At 38.6% G+C, this 23,078-nt stretch overlaps 1 protein-coding gene across 2 annotated transcripts in view; it reads right to left on the bottom strand.

The window, feature by feature from the left end:
- grm8a (glutamate receptor, metabotropic 8a) overlaps nucleotides 1-23,078 on the bottom strand; it is a 411,383-nt gene that overhangs the window by 33,160 nt on the left and 355,145 nt on the right. For both annotated transcript variants that reach the window (XM_033990109.2, XM_033990110.2), the window contains exons 9-11: nucleotides 22,276-22,422; nucleotides 18,981-19,402; nucleotides 16,627-16,993 (exon numbers count right to left, since the gene is read on the bottom strand). In XM_033990109.2, the coding sequence (XP_033846000.2) occupies nucleotides 16,627-16,993; nucleotides 18,981-19,402; nucleotides 22,276-22,422 (936 nt within the window). The remainder of the gene's footprint in view (nucleotides 1-16,626; nucleotides 16,994-18,980; nucleotides 19,403-22,275; nucleotides 22,423-23,078) is intronic.

Here is a 23,078-nt window from a genome sequence, read left to right as displayed (position 1 = left end):
AGTATGTTTGTACTTGCATTTAAGTGCTGTTACGGCCCTTCAAGCCTTCAACTCTTTCCCCTTGTAGTATTTGTCTGTTATGTTTTGTGTGTGATTGAATCCTGTCCCGTTTCCCCATGGAATCCTGGCTGTGTGAGCCCTCGTTGTGGATTGGAGGACTGTCCTCCCGCCTGGTCAGTAGGAGATTGAGGCTTGAGGCTGCTGGACTTTGTGGCCAGTATGTCATTTTGTGTGTGTTTCTTGTGTGTCTGTCACTTTGATTTACTGTATATGTGTTTGTATATGTGTTTTGGGACACTTGTTTATTTTATTTGTTGCTTTGCTTTATGTGTATCTTGTTTTCATTTGCCACTCGATGTTTATAGGCTTATGTGACTCATTACTATTGAGACTTGTACTTTTTGTGGTTTTGTAGTTTAATTGGTTATTTTCATGTACCTATTTTAGCTCACTTTTGTTAACTTATCTTTTACATTCCTGTTAATTCAATTATTACTTTATTTTACCATTTTTCCATCTGGCTTTTGTTACCTCCCTGACCCTAGCCAAGCAGTGTCCCATTATGATAATACTGGACAATACCACGTAATTGTAATACAAATGTACAGATACCTGTGCCCTACCTGAGGAGAAACTTTTCATCATTTAAAGACAAACCAAAAAGGATGAAGAAGGCTGGAGCTCTTGTGAATCTCATTGTGAACGCTGGGATTTCAAGTCCACACTTCAGTTCAATTTAATCCAAACTTTCACCATCAAACTATAAACATATTGCAGCTACATGTGTCAGATATAAACCTGTAGTTATGTTGGGGCTTATATAGTAACATTCAACAACAGCATCATTAGATACACACATCCCGTAGTGCTGGAACGTCGGAGGTATACCGCACGTGTAGAGGCTGGTTGGGGGTCGCAGTGGGTCGTCTTCTTGTGCGGTCTGTGGCAGCAGATAATAAGCTCAACTAAACTCAAGACATCTTTTGAACAGAGGAGATGCCATGGGCAGAAAGCATAAACAAAATAGTCTGAGATGAAAATGCGAGAATCAAGAGGTAAATAACATTTAAGAAGGATTAAAGGACATGTTGAAATGAACTTGGTTTTATTTTCATCAAATCAGGACCTGGTTTTCTGAAACTGAATGCACTTTATATTGTGTTATATTTATAAGCAACAGTAATAAGTCTGAGTGGATTTGAGCTAATATTTAATGGTACTAACACTTGGCATTGTAACAATTGTTTCCCTTTCTCATCTATCCTGTCAAAATTGTTTATGGAGTGAATTATACAAGTCTGAGCAATCTTTAATCACTTATTTTCATGCCATATTGCCGATCAATCCCCATTTTCACCACTGGCATATGCCCACTGCTCTCTACTTACTTCGTTCTTCAGCTTTATTTTCTTAATGGATGATATACATAGAATTTAACAGCATTGCATAGTGATTTTGGTACAGATGAAAAAAATCCTGCTACCCGCTGTGTGATCTGCAGCTAGCCGTAAGAGGGGCCAACAGCTCCATGGCTCTTTGTTGTGATGACGTTTATGGTGATGTCAGCTCCCATTTGGCACTGCAGTCTTCTAACGTGGAAGTCAGCTAACTTTTTTCTTTTATTAAGTCATTTTAGATCAATATTGTGACTTAAAATTAACAATTTATAACATAATGATTCACTGGTTTCATACATTATAACTATATAGCAGGCTCAAGCACAATATCCATCCATTTTCTTCTGCTTATCCAGGGCCGGGTCGTGGGGGCAGCAGTCTAAGCAGGGACTCCCAGACTTCCTTCATCCCCATCACATCCTCCAGCTCCTCCGGCGGGACCCCAAAGCGTTCCAAGACCATCTGAGAGGCATAGTTCCTATAGCATGTCCTGGGTCTTCCCCAGGGCCTCCTACCGGTGGGACATGCCCTCCCTAGGGAGGCATCTAGAGGGCATCCTGAACAGATGTCCGAGCGACCTCAGCTGGCTCTTTTCAAAATAGAGGAGCAGCGACTCTAGTCTGAGCTCCTCCCGCGTGACCAAACCCCTCACCCTATCTCTAAGGGAGCGCCCAGTCACCCTGCAGAGGAAACTCATTTCGGCCACTTGTATCCATGATCTTGTCCTTTTCAGAAACGTAGATTGACCGGTAAATTGAGAGCTTTGCCTTTAGACTCAGCTCCTTCTTTACGACTACAGACCCATACAGCGACAGCATCACTGCAGACTGCACTGATCCGCCTGTCAATCTCACGCTCCATCCTTCCCTCACTCGTGAACATGACCTTGAGATACTTGAACTCCTCCACTTGAGACAAGGACTCATCACCCACACAGAGAGGACAAGCCACCTTTTTCCGGTCGAGAACCATGGCCTCGGATTTGGAGGAGCCGCTTCATACTCTGCTGCAAACTGCCCCAGTGCTGCAGGTCCTGGTTTGATGAAGCCATCAGGACAACATCCTCAAACAGCAGAGATGAGATCCTGTGGTTCCCGATGCCCCTGTACATGTAAATGTGGAGCTCATATAAGCTGTGGATAAGTAATACTGGCCGATGCAACAGTCTGATGTCTTTTTCTAGTCGGTAAAATGGAAAAAATGCAATGTTCATTCATCTTCGATAAATGGAAGCTACATTAAAAAGCTCAATAAAAAAATAAAAACAATTAATATGTATTTTTTGTGAAAATGGGGTTGATAATTAAGTGTCCCGAAAGCCTTTATTTTTCACTGAATCGTATCGAATAAATTTGAAATATACCATATCATATTGTATTGAATCGGCAGTGCACTGTATCGAGATATGTATCGTATTGTGGCCTATGTATGGAGGTATGTATCATATCGGCAACTTCTTAATGATACCCAGCCCTAGTAATGCCCAACCTTCCGCATAAGCTTGGGCTCCTTTTCCCCGAATAAGGTGACATTCCATGCCCCCTGATCCAATCTCCATGTCCGGAGATCTGGTCGTCGAGGCCCCTGCCTTTGACTGCTGCCAGACGCCCGCTATGAAGCACCTACCCCAGGGTTGGCTCCAGGGTTGTGCTCTGGTAACGACGGTCTGGGCGACAATTTGCTCAATATATGTTCTTTAAAGCAATTAAGATCTCAACTGCATTTGTTACAAGTATTAGAAAGATGCAATTTTCATTATCTAAAACTACTGGGCCTATGTCAATGTTATTGTTATTGAAATGTTGGCACAAGTTCACTAGGTTGTTCTTATGATTGTAAAGGGCCACACATGCACAAAACCCCAGTTAGCACACAGCCTGTTTGCATAAATCCATACACAAAAATCAGTTAATATAAATTGATGGCAGGATAAGAGATATAACATGTTGACACAAAAAAATAAAATCTTTAGCTTTTTCTAGCAGGCTGTAGTCATCTGCAGCCTCACCCATAGCCTGCTATAACCTATTTCAAAACAATTCTTCCGCAGAATACAATGTTTTAGAATCTCCCTTTTTCTTTCCCTTTTACCCTGGAGCTTCCCATGAATTTGTGCCTTTCTGTCAGCAATCCTCTATCTCTCGCTATCTCCAACTCTTTCAATTTGTAGTTCTTTTTGGTGAGTTGCTCTGCTCACCCCTGCACCAGTATCCCGCTGTGAACCAGAGCTGTGGATTCAGAGGAGAGGGGACATGGATAAAAAGCAGACCAAACATCAAACCCAAAAGAAGAAGGTTGCCGAAAGAATTCAAGGGCTTAGCACATAAATATGTCATCCAAGCAATAACCTTTAATAGTGTGGTAGTTATGGCAACACTAACGCCAAATGTTTGAACTTTAGAATCAATTAATACATTTATAAATACAATAAACTCAAAATGTATTTTTATGATTCAAGCTTTTATTCATACCAGAGATTATTACAGTTGCTTTAAAAATAACTCTATACAAATTAATGTTGGCAAATCTCACCAACGTCGACTGAATTGAACCTCGAGGGAAATTATTTAAAGTATATTTTTAACAGTGAATTTGTCAAAATACATATTAAAATTGTATCTTGAACACGGCAGAGGTATTGATGATGGAAGCTAAATGCAAAAGCAAAAGTGGGCAGAGTAGCCAAAAATTGTACCCAAGTAAGAGTATCATCATCACATCGTAGAATCTGAAAACCATCAATTGAAAGGACAAAACTTGAAGAACGGATAAAGATAAACATTCAGTGAAGATTAGTGATTTGTATGTGTTTCATGAAATTAAAGAATAGTCAATACTTTTTCCATGGTAGACTGAGCTGAGATCGAATTTTAATGCATCAAAAGTTTGACAACCACTTCTATGGAGCAATGATAGAAACCATCTTAAATTTGGTCTGACAAGTCAAAGGTAAAAAAGACTTTTGTTTTTCTCACATACATCATTGTTATTCACAGAGGCTTCCACCAGATCAAATGAAGTGTGATTTCTATCCAATGTAATATTCTTCATTCCTCCAGGAGCGCATTTTGAGCCTCCCCTATAGAAACATATCATACTGGAGGCAAACAACCCCTATATTATTGTGCTTATACGGGCTGACCTGGTATGAGCTACGTGTGACCTCCCAGCCGCTCAAATTGTGAGAATATAACTCCAATAAACACTGCTCTTTTACAGGCCTATATACGTACAATAATGGATAAAGTAAAAATGTTGGTGGAAATATTGCCTGGTCTCTGGCTTGTGTCAACACTTGTGAAAAGTTATATAGGGTCAAGGCTAGACATGAATTACTTTGGCCTTATTAACACAATGTAGGCGGCTTTTAAAGACTCACTATATAACTTGTGGTGAAGGGCCTGCCTGCTAACCAAGCCAAGTTACAGGTCGAATCTGTGGGAAGATAACCCCGCACATAATAAGAATGAATGTTTGTTTTCAAGGTTTTGTTTTAGCCATAAATACAGAATAAATACTGAATAATTGCAAAAATAAATGTTTAATACCTAGCGATTATTACAAAAACAGTGGATCATTATTAGCATCTCCATGGTAGCAGACCCTTACCAGAAAAGACACAGTGCAGTTTGAAGTACGTTATTTAATTAATGTTTTTTTTTATTTATTAATTTTTTTTTTTTTTTGTGACTGGTGTTCCGACTGGTGTGTAACCATAGACTATATATAAATGGACATAGCTAACCTGCTAGCCGCTGCGTTCAAAATTGGAAGTGAGCATGAGCTTGCTTCCAGCTCCATCAACTCTGGCTCCAATTCACTTTACATTGGAAAACTGTCTCTCCTCTTTCCATAACTGCTGCTGTCAGGCTTGTCATTTTGGTCTTAAATTGTTTGTATTAACCCGCTTTACATGATCCAGATATTTGTATTTAGCTATCAAGTTTGTAACTCAAGATATGAACATTAATAACAGACAAATCAGGCACCTTCTTTTGCAGATGTAGCTAGCTTTAGCTACAGATTTCACTGACAGCATTGCTAAGCACCTGCTCCCTGCTAAACCTGCTACATTCAACAGCTTCGCTCCAGATTGACTCTTTGGTTGTTATATTTGTGATTGGAATTCCTACCATGGACTTGGCTCCATATTTGCCTCTATAACTGCTAGCCTCGATGAGCTTCATTTGGCTGAAGCGGAACACTATGGAAGAAGGCTTTTTTTTCGATTGTCTGTGTAGACCCTTAGTTGTCCAGGTCTGATCTGTAGCAAAATATGAAGTTCAAATCTGTCAACTATACAAATCGTTGTAGGAGTGAAGACGTTTCGCTGCTCATCCAAGCCGCTTCTTCAGTTCTGGTCAGATTGCTGGTGGCCATTGCCTTATATCTATCTGAGGGGAGGGGCAAAACACACTGAAACTGTAAACAGCTCTTGTTTCCAGTTCCAGCTGAGACTGCCCTATTCAGCCCTTAACGACCCTGCTGTTCTCTTTTTGCTTGGTTTTTCTGCTAAAAAATACTGTTCTGTTTAAAATTACTCTTGTTTTTTTCTTGCCAGTCATTGTTATTTTTCTTCAATATGTAAAATACAAGACATGAAATACCAAATCACTAAACCCCAGAAGCAGGTTTAAAGCCACAATAGAAGAGAATATTTCAGCGGTGACTGAACTGTATAACTGATGTTTATCATATTTTGATTAGTGGATTACCAAGCTAGGCGGCACATGTGGAGTTTGCATGTTCTTCTTATGTCTGGGAGGGTTTCCTTTGAGTATTACATGCACATGCAGTAAACTAATAAGATGCTCTATCGAGACTTAGGTAGGACTTAGATAATCCTAATCAACAGGGGCAATGAACTATATCTTAAACAAACATTACCTTTTATTTTTTGCAGAAATGCCTTGAAGTCTTAAAACCTTAACATTACAATGAATACACTAAGGCCACCATTTTGAATAGAATCTCATTAAAACAGTATCTTTAGGAGGGGGGCAGTGAATTGGTTTAACTTCCCAAAGCTTTGAGAACACTTGACGGCGCCGTAACTTTTTCCCCCAAAGCAAACCTATGCCCCTGGTAACGCTCTGCTCATTAAAGAGCCATCAGCGAGCCACATCACTACCTGTTTATGCCCTCCCTCTCTCCCTCCCTCCCTCTCTATCCTCTTCCTTTACCTCCACACTTTGAGTTAGCCCACCAGCTGCCACATACTCCCGAGGATAGCACTCCAATTAGAAACGCCGTACACACTCAGGAAAAAGTGCACAGCAGATATTTCCAATTAAATGCAACAAACTGCAGCGAGATGCACGTGGTTCTCCTAATTAGATGAACAAACATGGCGTGGAGGAGGCCCAGCTTGTGTCTTTTGCTAAGCCATGGTCATTAGACACACAGGCACAGACAAACACTTTCAGGTGAAGACAGAAAAGGAATTCTCCGATGAAAGCTTAAAGTGCCATTATGCAGCTTAAGGGAGTTTGTACGTTTCATCAGTGCTTTTAACCAATTGTGTAACAACCAATGCAGCTTCAGAGTCAACAGTGGGCATACCCTCTGTGTAGTAGGTAAAGGGGGGAAAGGGATGAAAATGAATTGGAGGAAAAGATTAAGGGCCTGGTGGATGTGTTCCTCAATTTTCTAGTTTTTTTGTGTTTAAATCATAAGAAGCAATTCCTAACTTTTTTTCCTGTATATTTTTGTCGGTTTAAGTTAATCAGTTGTTAGTTGACAATCTTTATACAGATCGTTTTGAGATATATCATTGTAGTATAGACTTTTTGTGTTTGCTCCAGGTCAACCCTATACGGCTCTGTATAGGGTTGACCTGTCCAGCGCACCGTCCTTATTTTGCGTTGGCTCACCATGGTCTCTTTTCTTTGTTACTTTGTTGTTGTTTTTTTTGGTTGGACACAGGGTTTAGTAAGGTTTTTTTTTTCCACCTGTCTTTCACTTTTGACAAAATCCGCAGCCATATAAAAATAAAACCCTTATCCTTGTTTCCTGTGTCGTTTCGTAAAAATGTTTGATTCCTTTGGGTTGTAACTGTTACATATTTATGTTTTTATTTCATTCATCAAATATATAAAAAAAACAAAAAAACAAAACATAAGCAGTGTCGTAAAGTTAAACATACAAAAAATGAATGAAAAGGAGCAGAAACAATAGTAATCTTATATTTTCTGCTCCCTTTTCCAGACAATGCTTTAACACTGACAATACATTCATTCAGTACCAGGACCAAAAACTGCACTGCATCTTTTTGGAGTCTGTGAGAGTAGCAAAGGCGTTCCGATTTTCACCCACTTTTAGCAAGTCTGTTCTATTTTGTGCATGAGTAAACACTTGATAAATCAGTCCCTAAATATATTTTTATCACAGCTTGATTAAAACAGTCAGAACGATTAATACCGTCCTTGAGTCTTTGGTCAAAATACTTAAAATGGACTGGTTGATGGTGACCAAAGATGCATGAAAAATAAAGCAACAAATAGCAAAATGAACTGTCTATAAAAATGCAGCAACTCTTTCACAGTGTCTTTTTAGAGTTAAAGAAAAAAATGTGTATGCTCTAGATGACTGACATGTTCAAGTTGGTTTGAATGTCAAATACAACCAACTCCAAATGAATAAATCCCACCTGCTGTTAACAGTGCCACACATGATGTTACTGTGGGTTCTCAGTCTGGAGTTCGACCCTGTTGGCCACGATTATTAAGGACAGACACTGGCACAGATCACTACGGGAGGTGTTAGATGCTCGCCCAACCATAATAATGTGTTTCAGCATTTTAATTAGATATGAACCAGAAAGCCCACCAGGAGTGTTCTGTGACTTTGCAAAAATAATAAATAAATCAAATAACAGGGCAGAAAATGTGGCTTAATTTTAACATGATAATTTATTTATTATTATTATTATTATTATTATTATTATTATTATTATTATTATTATTATTATTATTATTATTATTATTATTGTTATTATTATTATTATTTATTTATTTTTTAATGTATCTTTTTTAAATTTTGTTTATTTATTTTTTTATGTAAAAGTTGACTGTGATCTCTGAGTCCTAGTTCAAACAAAGTAATATAATACAAGCATCCATAGCTTTATTACAATTATAACAAAAATCCAATTCAATACAAGGTACTCAGACCTCTCAACCAATGATATGCTGGAGCAGGATTTCAACCGCCAACATTCAGATCTGTGGACAAACACTCACCCCACACACCAACTGAGCTACTGTTACCATGTTGTGACAGTGATCCCTTATCATTATCTTAATCAAAGTTGTATTTTGATTGAACCATGCATGCTTGAGTGATCCTATATTGTTTTCTGAGGCTTGAGCGCTTAGAAAATGTATGCTTTTACCTACGCCCCATCTCCACTGAGTATTCTGTATTTCTTGCCATTATAAAAAAAAACAAAAAAAACAAAACATGTGGGGTGTGCAAATGTCACATAAACATTTTTGATAAATAATAAATAAAAATCTGCTTCTTCTTCTACAATGAAAAGCCATTATGAAGAAACAAACAAATCAATCGATCATTTGTGCAGTCATGAACAGGAAGTTAATGAACCTGTTTTAGATCAATATAGCAGGTTACTAGGAACAAAATGTAAAATGGTAATCTATGTATGTTGTAGTTTAATACTGAGTGGTAATCAGTCACATTTTAATATAGCGTTTTTCCATCTTCAAGCCACTCAAAAGGCTTTACATCAAGGAAACACTCACCCATTCACACACACATTCATACACCAGTGTACGCAGACACTGGGGCAAGGTGGGTTAAGTATCTTACCCAAGAACACAACAAAAACAGCATTCATCTGTGGGTGAATCGCACCAGCAACCTGTGCGTCAGTGAATCTCACTGCTCAACCGCTGATGTTTAAGTCGAGAGCAGAACCTTTGGATCAGTGGACAAACACAGGATAGATTTTTTTTTTTTAAATGATTGCAATATATATAAGTAATCCAAACTATAGCATTTCAGTGTCACTCACACTCTACAGCTTAAAGGTTAGAGGAACTGCCAAAGGCCTGTGTGAATTTCCATCAATGGATTAAGAGCGCCTGTCTGCTGGAAAATAAGGTAAAAATGAGAAAGCCAAAAGCGGCTCACCCAGAACCAGAGCGAGACTGCACTTTTAAAGGAGCAAAACGTGTAGAGGCAGTGTAAAGGAACGGTCCCCTACACCTCAGTCCAGAGTGATTTCCCTGAAGCACGATTAGACCGGATTTCTTTGATGCAAGCTCTTTGCCATGGGACACGACACTGCACCAGGAACAAGAACAAGGCAAGAAGCATGAAGGGAAATGTCTGAGTGACAGCTAGTCCGTCTGAGTTAGCATTCAAACACGGAGAGAGAAATATGAACGAATTACTTCATAAAATAGACGGGTGAGCTGATGTGTAGTGTTGCTCTGCATAGTCTAGTGGATTTGGGATTTACTATATTGAACAGTTTGAATCTGTCTGCTATGTCTCAGAATTGGTAATGGTTTTGAAAGATGGGCAGACCTCCTTCTACCACTTAACTCTACTGGATAATACTCACACCCTGGACATTCGTCTTTTCAGCTGTTGGCAAATATAGATCCACAAAAACAAAAGAAACTCTGCTTATGCTTTTATTTCTGCTTAAATCATTTTCAAAACTGCGCATGCTCTTCTTCAAATTATATGTAGTACACACAGGTCACAATGTTAGCCACCATGAAACATTATACAAACAGGAAACACCACTTTGGAGAATAAAGGCTCTATTACAATTAGAATTTTGAAGCTGCTCCCTCTGTGAATATGGGGTTGCAATAGTAATTCCATCCCAGCATAATGGGACGGCTGGCACTGTGGCAGAAGTATCTTGCCAAGGGGAACAACAATAGTTGGTTCTTCAAATGAATGGTTTGTGGGTGACCGTTTAGCTCACTGTGGCATGGTTTCAATAGGAAGGGCCGGGAAAGACGGCGATACGAATTGCGATCTGATCTCTTTGCAATTAATTTTGATTAGATGAGTGACAAGCGAATTTACCAATCACAATGGACTGCAAACATCTAAACAAAGACAGTAATAAAACCAAAACAGAAGTGGTTGAAGTTAAAGAAGACGAATAGTGCTTGTGTCTGGTACTGTACATAGTTATAATCTGTGACAACTGTGGATCGTTTTGTTATAATTTGGACATTTTAAATCACATTATTCATCTAACACAACTTAAGAAAAGAAGTCAGTTAATTTCCATGCAAGAAAACTGCGGTGTCCAATGGGAGCTAATGTCGGCGTTAACATCACGACGAAGACCGCTGTAACTGTTAGCACCTCCAATGGTTAACTGCAGGTCACACATTTAGCAATAAAAAACAAAAAACTAAAAAAACAACTAAATGTATTAAAATGGCAATGCGATGCTGTCAAATCCTATGTGCTAAGAAAATAAGATTGGAGAACGAAGTAAGTACAGAGCAGAGGGCATGTACCGGCGGAAAAAGAGGATTGATCTGCAATATGGCATCTTGAAAATAAGCAGTTAAAGATTGTTGAAACGTGTACGAATCGCTCCAAAAACTACTTTCTGAGGGTAAATGAGAAGGAAACAACTATAACATGGTTTAAAGTTCTGAAAAGTCCATTTTGCATAATAAGTCTGCTTTAAAGTGAGTGAGACAGCCAGCTGAATTGCATTGATCTACTTTTATTTGAGTTTGCTTCGCGGTAACTACATTTCACGGAAGTTCGTAACCTGTATTTGCATTGATGATCACAGTCTTGATGTCATTGCTGTACCTTATTTTCCAGCGTGACTGATAAGGCCCCGCTCTCCTCTCTGTAAGCATGGCAAAACGTCATGGCTTATCTTCATATTTGCACATGTACTGTTTGTAAGATACAGGAGCTTAACAGCACCTCACATATCTGCAATCAGTGGCCTGTTTTGAATGTCGATGAATCCTGAACGGTTTCACACAGTCTTAGGTAGCTCCTGGTGGTTCACATCAGATTAGCAGCTGCCATTTTCAAAGTGACGGGGTGAAAGGACATCTCTCCATCTGCCACACTTACCCATCTCATACTGTGTATCTGATCCAAGCTTTTACAGATATGGTATGAGAGAATGTCTTTATGTCAGTAGATGGAATGTAGAGTGTAACAAGCGAGATAAGTACAAGTGTATACTTTATTACAAACATAAAGGGACAAATTGAAATTCTGTTGGTCAAATTACTGACCTCCATCTAATCTGAGCCAACACATCATAAATCTGTTGTTTACATGGGCTTTAAAGGGCCTATATTACACAAAACTGACTCTTGTGAGCTTTAGTCATGTTAGAATGTTACCTCCTCAAAAACATACGTAGTTTTGTTTAATTCACACATGTTTGAGTAATCTTGTATCATTAATCGGTGTACATCTCCAAATACAGCTCAAAATACGCTGTTCCCCCTTGTGATGTCATGTAGAGATAGTTTTCAAGTTAACAACTGCCTTTTACGTTTAGATCAGTACAGACTCACAGACAGACAGGCAATTTCAGGGCTTAAATGATCCAAAATGGTTCTACTGAAGTTGTATGGATTAAAAAAAAACAGTGGAGCACTTCCTGTATTACCACATGACGTCACAAGGTGGAACAGAGGTTTTCAGTTTGAGAGAAGCACTCAGCCTAAATATGCAGGCTATGAGTGTTAAACATGTGTGAATGAAAAAAACACTCCAGGAATTTCTGTGATGAGGAAACATTATAACATAGATTAGAAAATAGCATAAAAAAACTGATAAATAGTGAACAACTATAGATTGTGAATAAAATCACTACTGGCTAAAACTAGTAATCAAACAAATAACTTTCTTTAAAGCTATATACATTTTTTTTCATTGATTCATGCATGCAAATCAGGTAAAAGCTGAGAAACAAAGATGCAACTCCAGGTATGTTTAAGTTTAGTTCCGAGAATGAGCCTCTTATTCATTTTTATGCTGACAAATTGCTTGGTCAAACTAGACAGGGCTTGCTTATCATCAGTGGACCAGGACCACAGAATGAAAACAACTTTTCTGGGCAAAAATATTCACAGTTTGATGTATTACTTGTGTTGACCAGATGTAAGTCAGTTCAGTCTGATTTTATTTTTATGACAGATTATAAAATATTACTAAGAAAAGTAGCGTGCGGCGGGGTAGGCAAGCAGACATGGGATGGGCATCAATATTTAGTAACACCACTTTTTATACAAACTGATTTCGAACAGCTCTCACACTCACCTCTTACAGTGCGTTCCTTTCAAATACGAATTCCGTGTCAAAAGCAAGTGATTTCCATGTCAACCCTATGTAGAGGCACATTGACACACAAGTAAAAGTTCTGTGGTGCTAATGAGACACGGTTCCCGCGTTTTGAGTGAATTAAGTGAATTGAGCAGTGCGATAGTGCAAATCAAGCATTCATGCATGAATGAGGTGGACAATTTTCTAAAGTTGAAAAATATTTGAACTTTCTACGCCTATTTGCGTCAACCAAGCAGGGACAGTGTTTTGATAGTGACTATAACATATAGTCTATATGTTGTCAGTATTGTCATGTGAATAGTATTGCTGACAGGTTTGAAATTAATCATATCTCATATCATTTGTGTAAATATGTGAAATATGTGTCCTGTGGGTCTGTTTTATTGTGAATATGTGTTATATGTTTATGTGTGTTGGTAGGGTACACAAAAAACCCTTATATACAATTAATTATTATCAAATTTTGTCAAAGCACTTGCCAATCAGCATATCCCAGCCAGTTATCCCACTAGAGAGTGCCATGTGACTGCTGGAGTCATTGATTCCACTGATACAGCTCTAGACATTTAAGTACGCTCAAAATTAATATTTATAAATATATACCTATGTATTAGATAGTGAACAAAATGCAATTCTGATAGAATAAATGTGTGAAGATCAAGTAAAGAATGCTGTTTTCTAGATGTAGTCCAAGCCCGCCATTTTTATTTTATTTTTTTATTTTTAGAGTGTACAAAGCAAATTTACTTGCGACCAAAGTGACTCAAAAAAGTCAAGCCTCCTTCCACTTAATTTGTGTTTGGTGGTAACTCTCACAGATACAAATCAAAACCATGTCTTTCCTGAAGAAATGTCCTGTATTTCCAGTGGCCAGAAGGGTGTACTAAAGGACACTGTGACATCAACCATGCTTCAAACACCAGAAGTGAAGGGCAAACAGGATTATTTGGATTATTGTAACTATTTAACTACAATTGTGAAACGCAATGATTTTAGATTTTATAGGACAAGCACTGCTTGCCTTGATTGCCCTGACAGTGCACCACTAACTAAGAAATACAATTTGTTAATTACTGTGCCACTTTGTAATAACTACACCTTAATTAGCCTTAAAGCATAAATAAAGACGTAATTCATAGTGAACAGTTTATTAAGAACAATTCAGCTTTAATCCAGACTTAAGGGGTTAGAGTGTGGGTATTAATAAAGTAGCAACCAAGCCTGAATTATTCTAAATTAAATACTTGTTCATTGTGAACAATCTTTGTTCATGCTTTATCTTATTTTGTTCATATTCATATTTAATCACAATCATACATGTCTTGAGTGTTTACTGCATCAGAATAAGATCAAGGGACAGTTAAACCATGAACAACTAACTGAAACCAGCCAGTTTTCCAAAAGCATTGGACTTATTTGTAAATCTATCTGTAACCCCCAGAAACAAGCCCATCTAAAGTCAAACCATGTAGTACGTTCAAGGGAAGCAGCCTGTCTGTTGTAAGGGAAGCACGCACCTCCACAGAGCCTCTTCTCAATGTTACATCTCTCTCACTTCACATCAATTATTGAGCAAAGGTAGAAAAAGCAAAACGATCCACGTTCCTCCTGCCTAAAAGCTCAGGACCAAAACACTGGTGCAGTCAATCAGATAGACAGAGATCCTCCTCTCAGGGATCCTGCACATTTTAGACTCTTTTACTGTAGATTTGTAAAGGTTATCTATACATCAGCAGTGCCAAGAGATGCCGTTTAAATCTTTAGCAATAGAAAGTACAGAGGAACAACAAGTTTTTCATTTTTTCCTCTTAAAAAATATTTCAGAAACATAATATTGGGGCGACATGTGCTCAAGAGACCAACAAGTGCTGATAATTGATACAATCAAATCTCAGGGAGAAAATTGTGGCACTGTAAAAGTGATTTTGCACTTACATGCGTCATCAGAAACGTCCAAATATGGTAAATGGCTGTGTTTATGGGGTGCAGTTATCCAGGAAAAACGTGCAGGGAGACATCTATTCATGTGATCGTATTTCCTTTCATGACAAGGAAAATTGCTTTGAAATCCTCTGGGGTCAGAACATGGCAATGATGCAAAAGGTTGGCCATATTCATGAAATGGTATTCTGAAAATGATACATACTTGATACAAACATAAAGCTGACTTGTGCAGCATGTCTGTACAGATGAGGCGCAATAACATAACCACAATAACTTTGAATAATGACACACCAAGTTGTCACAATAGCACATGGACAAAATTAATTCAATAAATTCTAGGTTAGAATACATAGACTGTAAGAAGTGGACTAAGCGAGTGTGACATTACCCCAATCAAATGAAACTCGTCAAGGCTAACAGTTACAGGGGCGAGTTTGGAGCCGAGTTCCATATTTAGAATTCAGACTACAGGTATCATAGCAACCAAAGAGCCAATCCGGAGCGAGGCTGTTGAAGTTAATGCCAGTTTTTGCCCACACCACTGGTTTAGCAGGGAGCGGGTGCTTAACAATGCTGCCAATCAAACCTGTTGCTAATGCTACAGGCAGCGACCTCCAGGAAAGAAGGTGCCACATTAATTTGTTATTAATGTTTATATCTTGGTGTAGGGACAAAATAGCCAAATAAAAACACAAGGATCATGTAGCACTGATTAATACGAACATTCTAAGACCAGATTTTCGAGCCTGACAGCAGCAGTTATGGACAGAGGGGTGACAGTTTTTCCATAGAAACTGAATTGACAGATTAGCATGTCCATTTATAAATATTTTCTATGTTAAAAAAGCAAATACACACATATAAAAGTGCTGTGGCTGTGGTTACATGCAGAATCTCACTTTCAGTTTTGTTAAAGGTTCAGAAAACTGGAGGGCTTGTATACAAAGCCAGTGTCTGAACACATGAAAACAACATATCAAAGATTTCCAAACTGTGATATGATTCTAAGTCAAGGGTTTAGTCTGCTTCCTGTTTACAGTTGTCATTTTGAGGACTTCACCATTCAAAAGATTTAATATGTGTTTTTGAATTGTTAATTGCTATGGCAACAGTGCTGTTTTCTACTGTGCAATCCATTAATACACTGCAATCAACTAGAACTTTTATGATGACACAAGTAAGTGAAGAAAACTGCATTTTTTCCATATGCAACAACATACTGACCACACAATGCTTTTGTACTAAAATAGCCTTAGCCAAGCATCTTCACATTTTTGGCTTGTACAAATTTCTTTATCTGATTGAAGGCGAAACAACCAAACTATAAATGTTCACTGAATACAACCTATTCTGCACTCTTCTGTTTTGATGTTAATTTTATGATGATTATTTATGTTTTGATTTGTGTGATTTTAATGCCCTTCTTATTCTGTAAAGCACTTTGAATTACATTGTGTATGAATTGTGCTGTACAAATAAACTTGCCTTGTCTTCACTGACTAAAAGGTACCAAAAAATAAATAAATAAGAAACCCTTTGCCACTAAGCACTCAATATATTTTGTGTAGTTACAATGTTTTGCTAAATTTGAATACTGTGAATGATAAAAGGTCACGCTTTTCCACCTTCAAGGCACTCAAAGCGCTTTACGTCAGAACCACTCACCCATTCACATACACATTTATAAACCAGTGTACGCAGAAACTCGAGGGTGAGGTGGGTTAAGTGTATTGCCCAAGGACACAAAGACAGTATTCATCTGCAGGAGCTGGACTCGTACAGTGACCGCTCAACCGGTGATGTTTATATTCAGAGTAAAATTCAAACCGCCAAGCTCCGGATCAGAGAACAAAAACGCTCCATCAACTGAGCTACTGTCGCCCCTACTGTGCCCCCACATGCTCTTCAGACTACAGCTCACAAACAAACAACATTTGAAACAGTAACAGAATTGACTTACTCTTTCTGCCGACTGCGACGTGCCGAAGAAGATGGGGATAAAGGCCAGCCAGATGATGCAGGTTGTGTACATGGTAAATCCAATGGGCTTGGCCTCGTTGAAGGTTTCGGGTACTCCTCTGGTTTTGATGGCGTAGACTGTGCAGGTGACCATGAGCAGGATGGAGTACCCCAGAGAGCAGATGAGGGACAGGTCGGAGATGTCGCACTTGAGGACCCCTCGTGCAGATAGGGGGTCCTGGGTCCTCTGCTCTCCATAGTCTACCACCGTGTGAGGAGGGTCCACAGCGAACCACACAAACACACCCAGCAACTGCACCGAGATCAGGGAGAAGGTGATGACGAGCTGGGAGGCAGGCGAGATGAACCTGGGAATGGATTGTGTAAAATAAATAATATAAGTTGAACATTTGAAGATATCGTAGCAGGAAAGAAGGGGTGATATGTCTCTTGCTCAATGACACCATGGCAGTATGTATTGATATCGTTAGGAATCCAACTGACAGCATTGATCTTAGTCCGTTAAGGTTATATTCATGGGATTCAGCTTTCTGTTATATGGACTATTTTGAGAATTTGCACCATCAACTTTTTAAAAATCTTCAATAGTTTGTCCTTAAAGGGCCATTATTACACTATTTTCTGATCTATGTTATAATGCTGTTTCCCCATCACAAACATACCTGGAATTTTGCTTTGTTTCATTCAGTGAGTTCTTCTCTCAAAAGGAAAACACTCTGTTCCACCGTGTGATGTCATATTGTAATACAGGAAGTGCTCCACTGTGTTTTTATACAGCAATAAACCTTCTCCAGAATCGTTTGGATGATTTCAATCCTCAAATTATCTATCTTGGCTAAACAAAACATAAAATGTAGCGGTAAACTTGAAAACTACTGCTTCATGACATCACCAGGTGGAGATGTACACAGACTAATAAACCATTGTTACTCAAACATGTGTAAGTTAAACCAAACTCAACTCCAAGTCTGTTTTTGAAAAGCTAAAACATTAAAATATTGCTAAAGCTGAAACCCGCTGGTAGTAGGATATGGGTGGATATTAGGGTAGTAGGCCTACAGAAAAGGGTACACCATGAAAAGATGTGTGTGCATGAACTATACTAAATACAAAAGTGCTATGCAAGTGTATGGGCATAGGGTGGATTTGGCAAATTTAGAAGCTAAAGTTTGTTGTTTTCAGTCGGGTAATTCACTGCCTTTAGTTTTCTAAGATAAATATGATCATGCAGTGAGAAACGTGAAAGAACTACAAAACAACAATACAATACATTTTCATGAGCAGAATTCACATAACTTATAGACTACTTTATTAATGTTGGAAACCCAAAATCATATCACTGCTTGGGACCTATATGGGATGATTTTTCACTGAAACCAGATCAAAAGAACATCTAGATTTGTTTAAAAAATATCCCATGTCAATACTGCTTTGTAACAATTTGAACCAAACCAAATGTGTTAACGCTGACGCACTTTGACAGAGACCTGGAGAGGAGCAGCTGAGTACAAATAGAACAAGAGGTGAGTGTGAGTTCAGACCTCTATAAATAATGCAGAAAAATAATGATGAATAATGACACCTGGCCTTAGTAAGCAGCGCCTAAAGGTGACTGCCTTTGTACAGGTGAAAAACATAGAACACACAGCCCAGGGACCCAGGTGATACTACGACCTATACTTTATAATAGAGCTAGCTGATGGACAGGTGAGCAGATTGACTGTCATTGTAAAAAACATTTTCTGACAAAGTCACCCTGAGAGGGACATGATCTAAAGCTGAGGTGGCGTGGTCCATGTTCTGATGCATTGTGTTTAATATAGCTGTGTCCATTCACAAACACTGGGATCACTGAATATGTTTGTACCCCTGTTAGACCAAATCAGTGGACGCACTTAAAATGGACTAAATATGTTTTAAGTTAACAATACAAAGTTATTTATCAAAATCTTTAAATTTGTGAGTTGAGCTTTGCCACCATTCTTTGACATTCTTTCTCATTTTCACATCTAACTTACTCTGCTTATTTTCTCTTCAAATAAATGTCCTTTTTTTTGTCTTTTATCCCTTTTACCTTTCATCCCTTTAGATTATAAGGGTCTATCTCCACTCTGGATAGTTCTGGGATATTTAAGTAAAAATACTGATCACTCGTGGAATCAGGAAATGAGCTTTGTACATGTAAACCTAAAACATTTGCCAAACCCTTCTTGATAAAAGTGGATAAAAAGTATTCAGGAGAAAGAATATATGAATAAAAATGTCAGATAGAACCTCATAATTGTAAGAGGATGCTTTATCTGAAACCCCCCCTCTCCATTATGTTCATCTCACCTTGGCGCTGTCACAGACTTCTTCCCTTGTTCAAAGATGCGATGTATCCTGTTTGTCTTGGTAAGGAGCGCCGCGTAGCTAAAACACATCCCCAGTCCCAAAAAAATCCTTCTTAGCGAACATACACCCACATCCGGCGTGGCTATCATCAAAAATGTGATGGCGTAACACAAGAATATCCCAGTGAGCAGCACGTAGCTCATCTCTCTGCCCGACGCGCGAACGATCGGCGTGTCATTGTAGCGGACAAACGTGACCATGACAAAAGAGGTGGCGATGATGCCCAACATGGAGATGAACATGGGGATAATGGCCCAGGGCGAGTGCCACTCCAGTTTTATGATGGGGATGGACACACAGCCAGTCCTGTTTATATCGGGCCTCTTCTCGTATGGACACAGCTCACACGTGAACTCAGACGCCTAGGGGAAAGAAAGTTAAGAGGTTAGAAACGGTCCAATGATGTTCATCTGGTCTTCCGTTAATTTATTTTAATAGATTTTTTTTTTTTTCAGACCGAGGTTTAGTTTTGTTTTCATACCTGACATTTTTGACTTCTCATTAGTGGTCGTCCGCAGAGTCACGAGATGTTGCTGTGAGGTTTTGGAGTCCATCTGCAGTCCGACTTCATCAGGACAGTATCCCAGGTGTGTGAGAGTAAAAAGGCCCCCTCGTCCCGGTTTAAAGTCCCATGGGCACAATTATGTATTTTGATTGCCTCCTTAATCCATTGTCCTCTCTCCCTATGATGTTTGCTCTGTCCCAGTCTGAAATGTGGTTCTCTCTTTTACAACAGTCAGAAATGGCCGATTTGAGTTGTTCTTGTTCTGCTTTGTGTTTTGTTACTCGTGTGCATGCCTTCACTGTTTCCGTCTCACATTTTGTCCTATGTTTCTTTTTCCCTATACTGAAAGCCCTCCCTGTTTCCACGGTGTATGTTTTATTACAAGACATGCAAGGTAGTTCATAAATGACATGACATTTATGCTCAGGTTGTATTTTATCTTTTGGGTGGACGAGCAGTTGCCTGAGTTTTCTGTTTGGTACAGAAAACTCTCACACAGCTGGGATACTGTCTTGAAGAAGTCAGAATGCAGATGGCGCGGTCATACCACCTCCACCGGTACGAAGACAAATCAGCAACATCACGTGACCACTCTGAGGAACACCGCTAGTGAGCAGTCCAAACTATCAGACATGAAAACATACTAAAGCTTGGTCTGAAAAAAAATAATCAGTTAAAATAAAGAGGTTAGAAATATAGCTGCAAGATATCACCATCTGATTGACTTTGCAAATTGAATGAACATAATTATCAACTCTCAAAGACTGCTATTATTTACATAACTTCCTGTGCAAACAAAATATCCCGTCTCACTAATTTATAAATCCTGCTAACTCTGTAGTTTAATCCTACGCAAACATGCTTTGAAATGCATGGGATTCTTGTATTAATATTGCAGTTCATGGTTTAGTCTCTCAAACGTTCATGCTCTTGGGTGTTTAAAATGTGAATTCAGTACAGAGTTTCACAATTAAAACATAAATCGCTAATGTATTCGTGACCACAATGCTAGTGGGAATAAAAACCATCAATCACTCGTTCAGTCCTAGTTAAATATTAAAAATCTTTCTTTTGATCAAAACAACCAGGTGAACTTATGATGTACGTTTTTGTTTTTTTTTTCTCCATACAAACAACTTACTTTATTCCCCAAAATAATTAGGAATAGGAGCTGCAATTATAATGCATTTACAAAAGGAGGTACTCAAAACATGCACCTGTCATTGTAACATAAAAAGCAAAACAGGTGTAATGCTACAGTTGTCCAGGTAGTATCCATAGCAAACAAAATTGTTTCTTTAGCTATAAAACACTTTATCTACTTCTGCAGCTGCCCCTACGACTCTACAACTGCTGTGAACTTGGTGCTTGGGAAAGAGTTTGAGCTGATGTTATCGGGATCTGAATGTAATTAGAGTTGAGATAGCAGATCAGACATGACAGATAACTCTTTTAGTCTTGTATAGATCAGGCTAATTCACTCTCTACCACTAAATCCATTAGTCACCGTTAATTGGCTTAAACCATTTATTCTTGGGGCTTAGGGCTAGAATTGTGCACAGTTTAGCCATACTGTGTGTTATCTTTCTCATTACAAGTTTCCCACACCTGCTGCAGTGCTGTTTTGCCATCCCAATTTAGTTAGTTTTATCTAAACAGTACAGTAAACATGTATAGGGGCATTATCTGTAAAATTACTATTGATCGGGTAAAGACTAGGCTGCTGCTAATACCAAATACTGTTCCCTTATTTTGCAGAAAAGTTTTCGTGCTCATAGACTTGAGGACAGTACCTCTGTCATACATGGAGTTAAACCATATTTAGTTTTATCTTATTCGACACATGTTAAAGGTGCACTGTGACATTTTTCTGCTGGAAAGTTCACCATCACCTAAAACAATAGCTTGAATATATACATATTTTCACTCAGAGGAGGGTCATCTCTCCACTGACCTGACCTGTAAGTTGACCTGGTTGTCTCCATAAAGATGAGCAGGTCAAGCAGGTGGCGGACCAACCACGAGAAAAGTTATGTTGTGCAACTTTAAATGTAATAATATTCATGACAATGTGTGAGACTTTTGGTATTTTGTTGGACTAGAAAAAAAATACATTTATTGAAAGTGCAATGAGAGACTCAATGAAAGCAATGGAAGAAAGCCCTAACCTACAATTTATTCACAATTCACACCAAACTTTGGTTACAAAGATTTTCATTCATAGCCCATATTATTATATTATTGTTTTGTTTCGTACACAAATATGTGTCAAAATCATCATAAGAATCATCAATTTTGTTAAATTTGTTGATGATTCAGTTATTGTTTCTCTGGTAAATCGTGATGCTCCTGTCTGAATTCTTAAACTAGTGTAAGTCATCCTTCCTGCACATTAATGTGTCTAAAACTAAAGAACTGTGCATTCACTTTAGGACATCTCCATCCCCCTCCCTCCAGCTCACATCAGTGGTCAGGCTGTGGGGTGGTACAACAACATAAATATCTGGGTGTAATGATGGACAGTAAGGCTCACCAGAGAATGCACTAGACCTCTTTTGTCCCTACCATTATTGGTCTTTTAGATAAACAAAATTTTTACAGTGTTGTTTTTATTCTTATGTCCTTGTCCACTGTGATGTGTATGAATTGGTTGTTATCACTGACTGCAAAACAGTTGCCCTTCGGGACCTAATAAAGTGTTGAAGTTGATATTACTGTGCATTTATTTACCTGGAAGTGGTATCCCTCACAGCGCTCGCAGTGCCAGCAGCACGGGGAGCCTTTGACCACTTTCTTCCTCTCTCCGGCGCGACATGGCAGACTACAGACAGACTGAGGCAGCGAGGGGTCTCCTGTCCTCCACCGCAGAGCCTCCAGCTGCACAAACATTTAAACGACCAGAAAAATAAGTTTACTAAAATGTTTCAACTTTGGAGTTTTCCTGTAGGCAGATAAGTGATCCAGCTGTGAATCTATATAGACATGTAACACACAGATTAGATACACACACACCCCCCCCCCCCCCCACACACACATATATATATATATATATATATATATATATATATATATATATATATATATATATATATATATATATATATATATATATATATATATGTGTGTGTGTGTGGGGGGGGGGTGTAGGGGTGGGGGGGTGTGTGTGTGTATTACATAAATAAAAATCATCATGGGGTTAGGAATTAGAGTTAGGGTAATAGTTAAAAGAAGGGGTAATACACTTACTGTATATGGGGTATTTATTGCTAACACAATATTTAGATCACCACATTTTATTGCTTTAAATATGCTATATTTGCTGCCAAAAAACAACATATTACAATGTTTAATTAGTTTCCGTTTCATTTCTGATGCTCTGAGCCCTCCCTCTTTTTGCTCTCTGTGCAAACCCCGTTCACCTTGTTTTGTTTCCTGCTTTTGAATATTCATACTGCTAACTAAGGAGGGTTCAAATAGGGAGAAACTAAAAGATTACTCAAACATGCATGGATGTCAAAGACAACCCCATGTTT

The sequence above is a fragment of the Periophthalmus magnuspinnatus genome, chromosome 23, assembly GCF_009829125.3.
Source record: "Periophthalmus magnuspinnatus isolate fPerMag1 chromosome 23, fPerMag1.2.pri, whole genome shotgun sequence".
In the NCBI taxonomy this organism is placed as follows: domain Eukaryota; kingdom Metazoa; phylum Chordata; class Actinopteri; order Gobiiformes; family Gobiidae; genus Periophthalmus; species Periophthalmus magnuspinnatus.
This window is presented reverse-complemented; position numbering and strand designations above follow the sequence as displayed.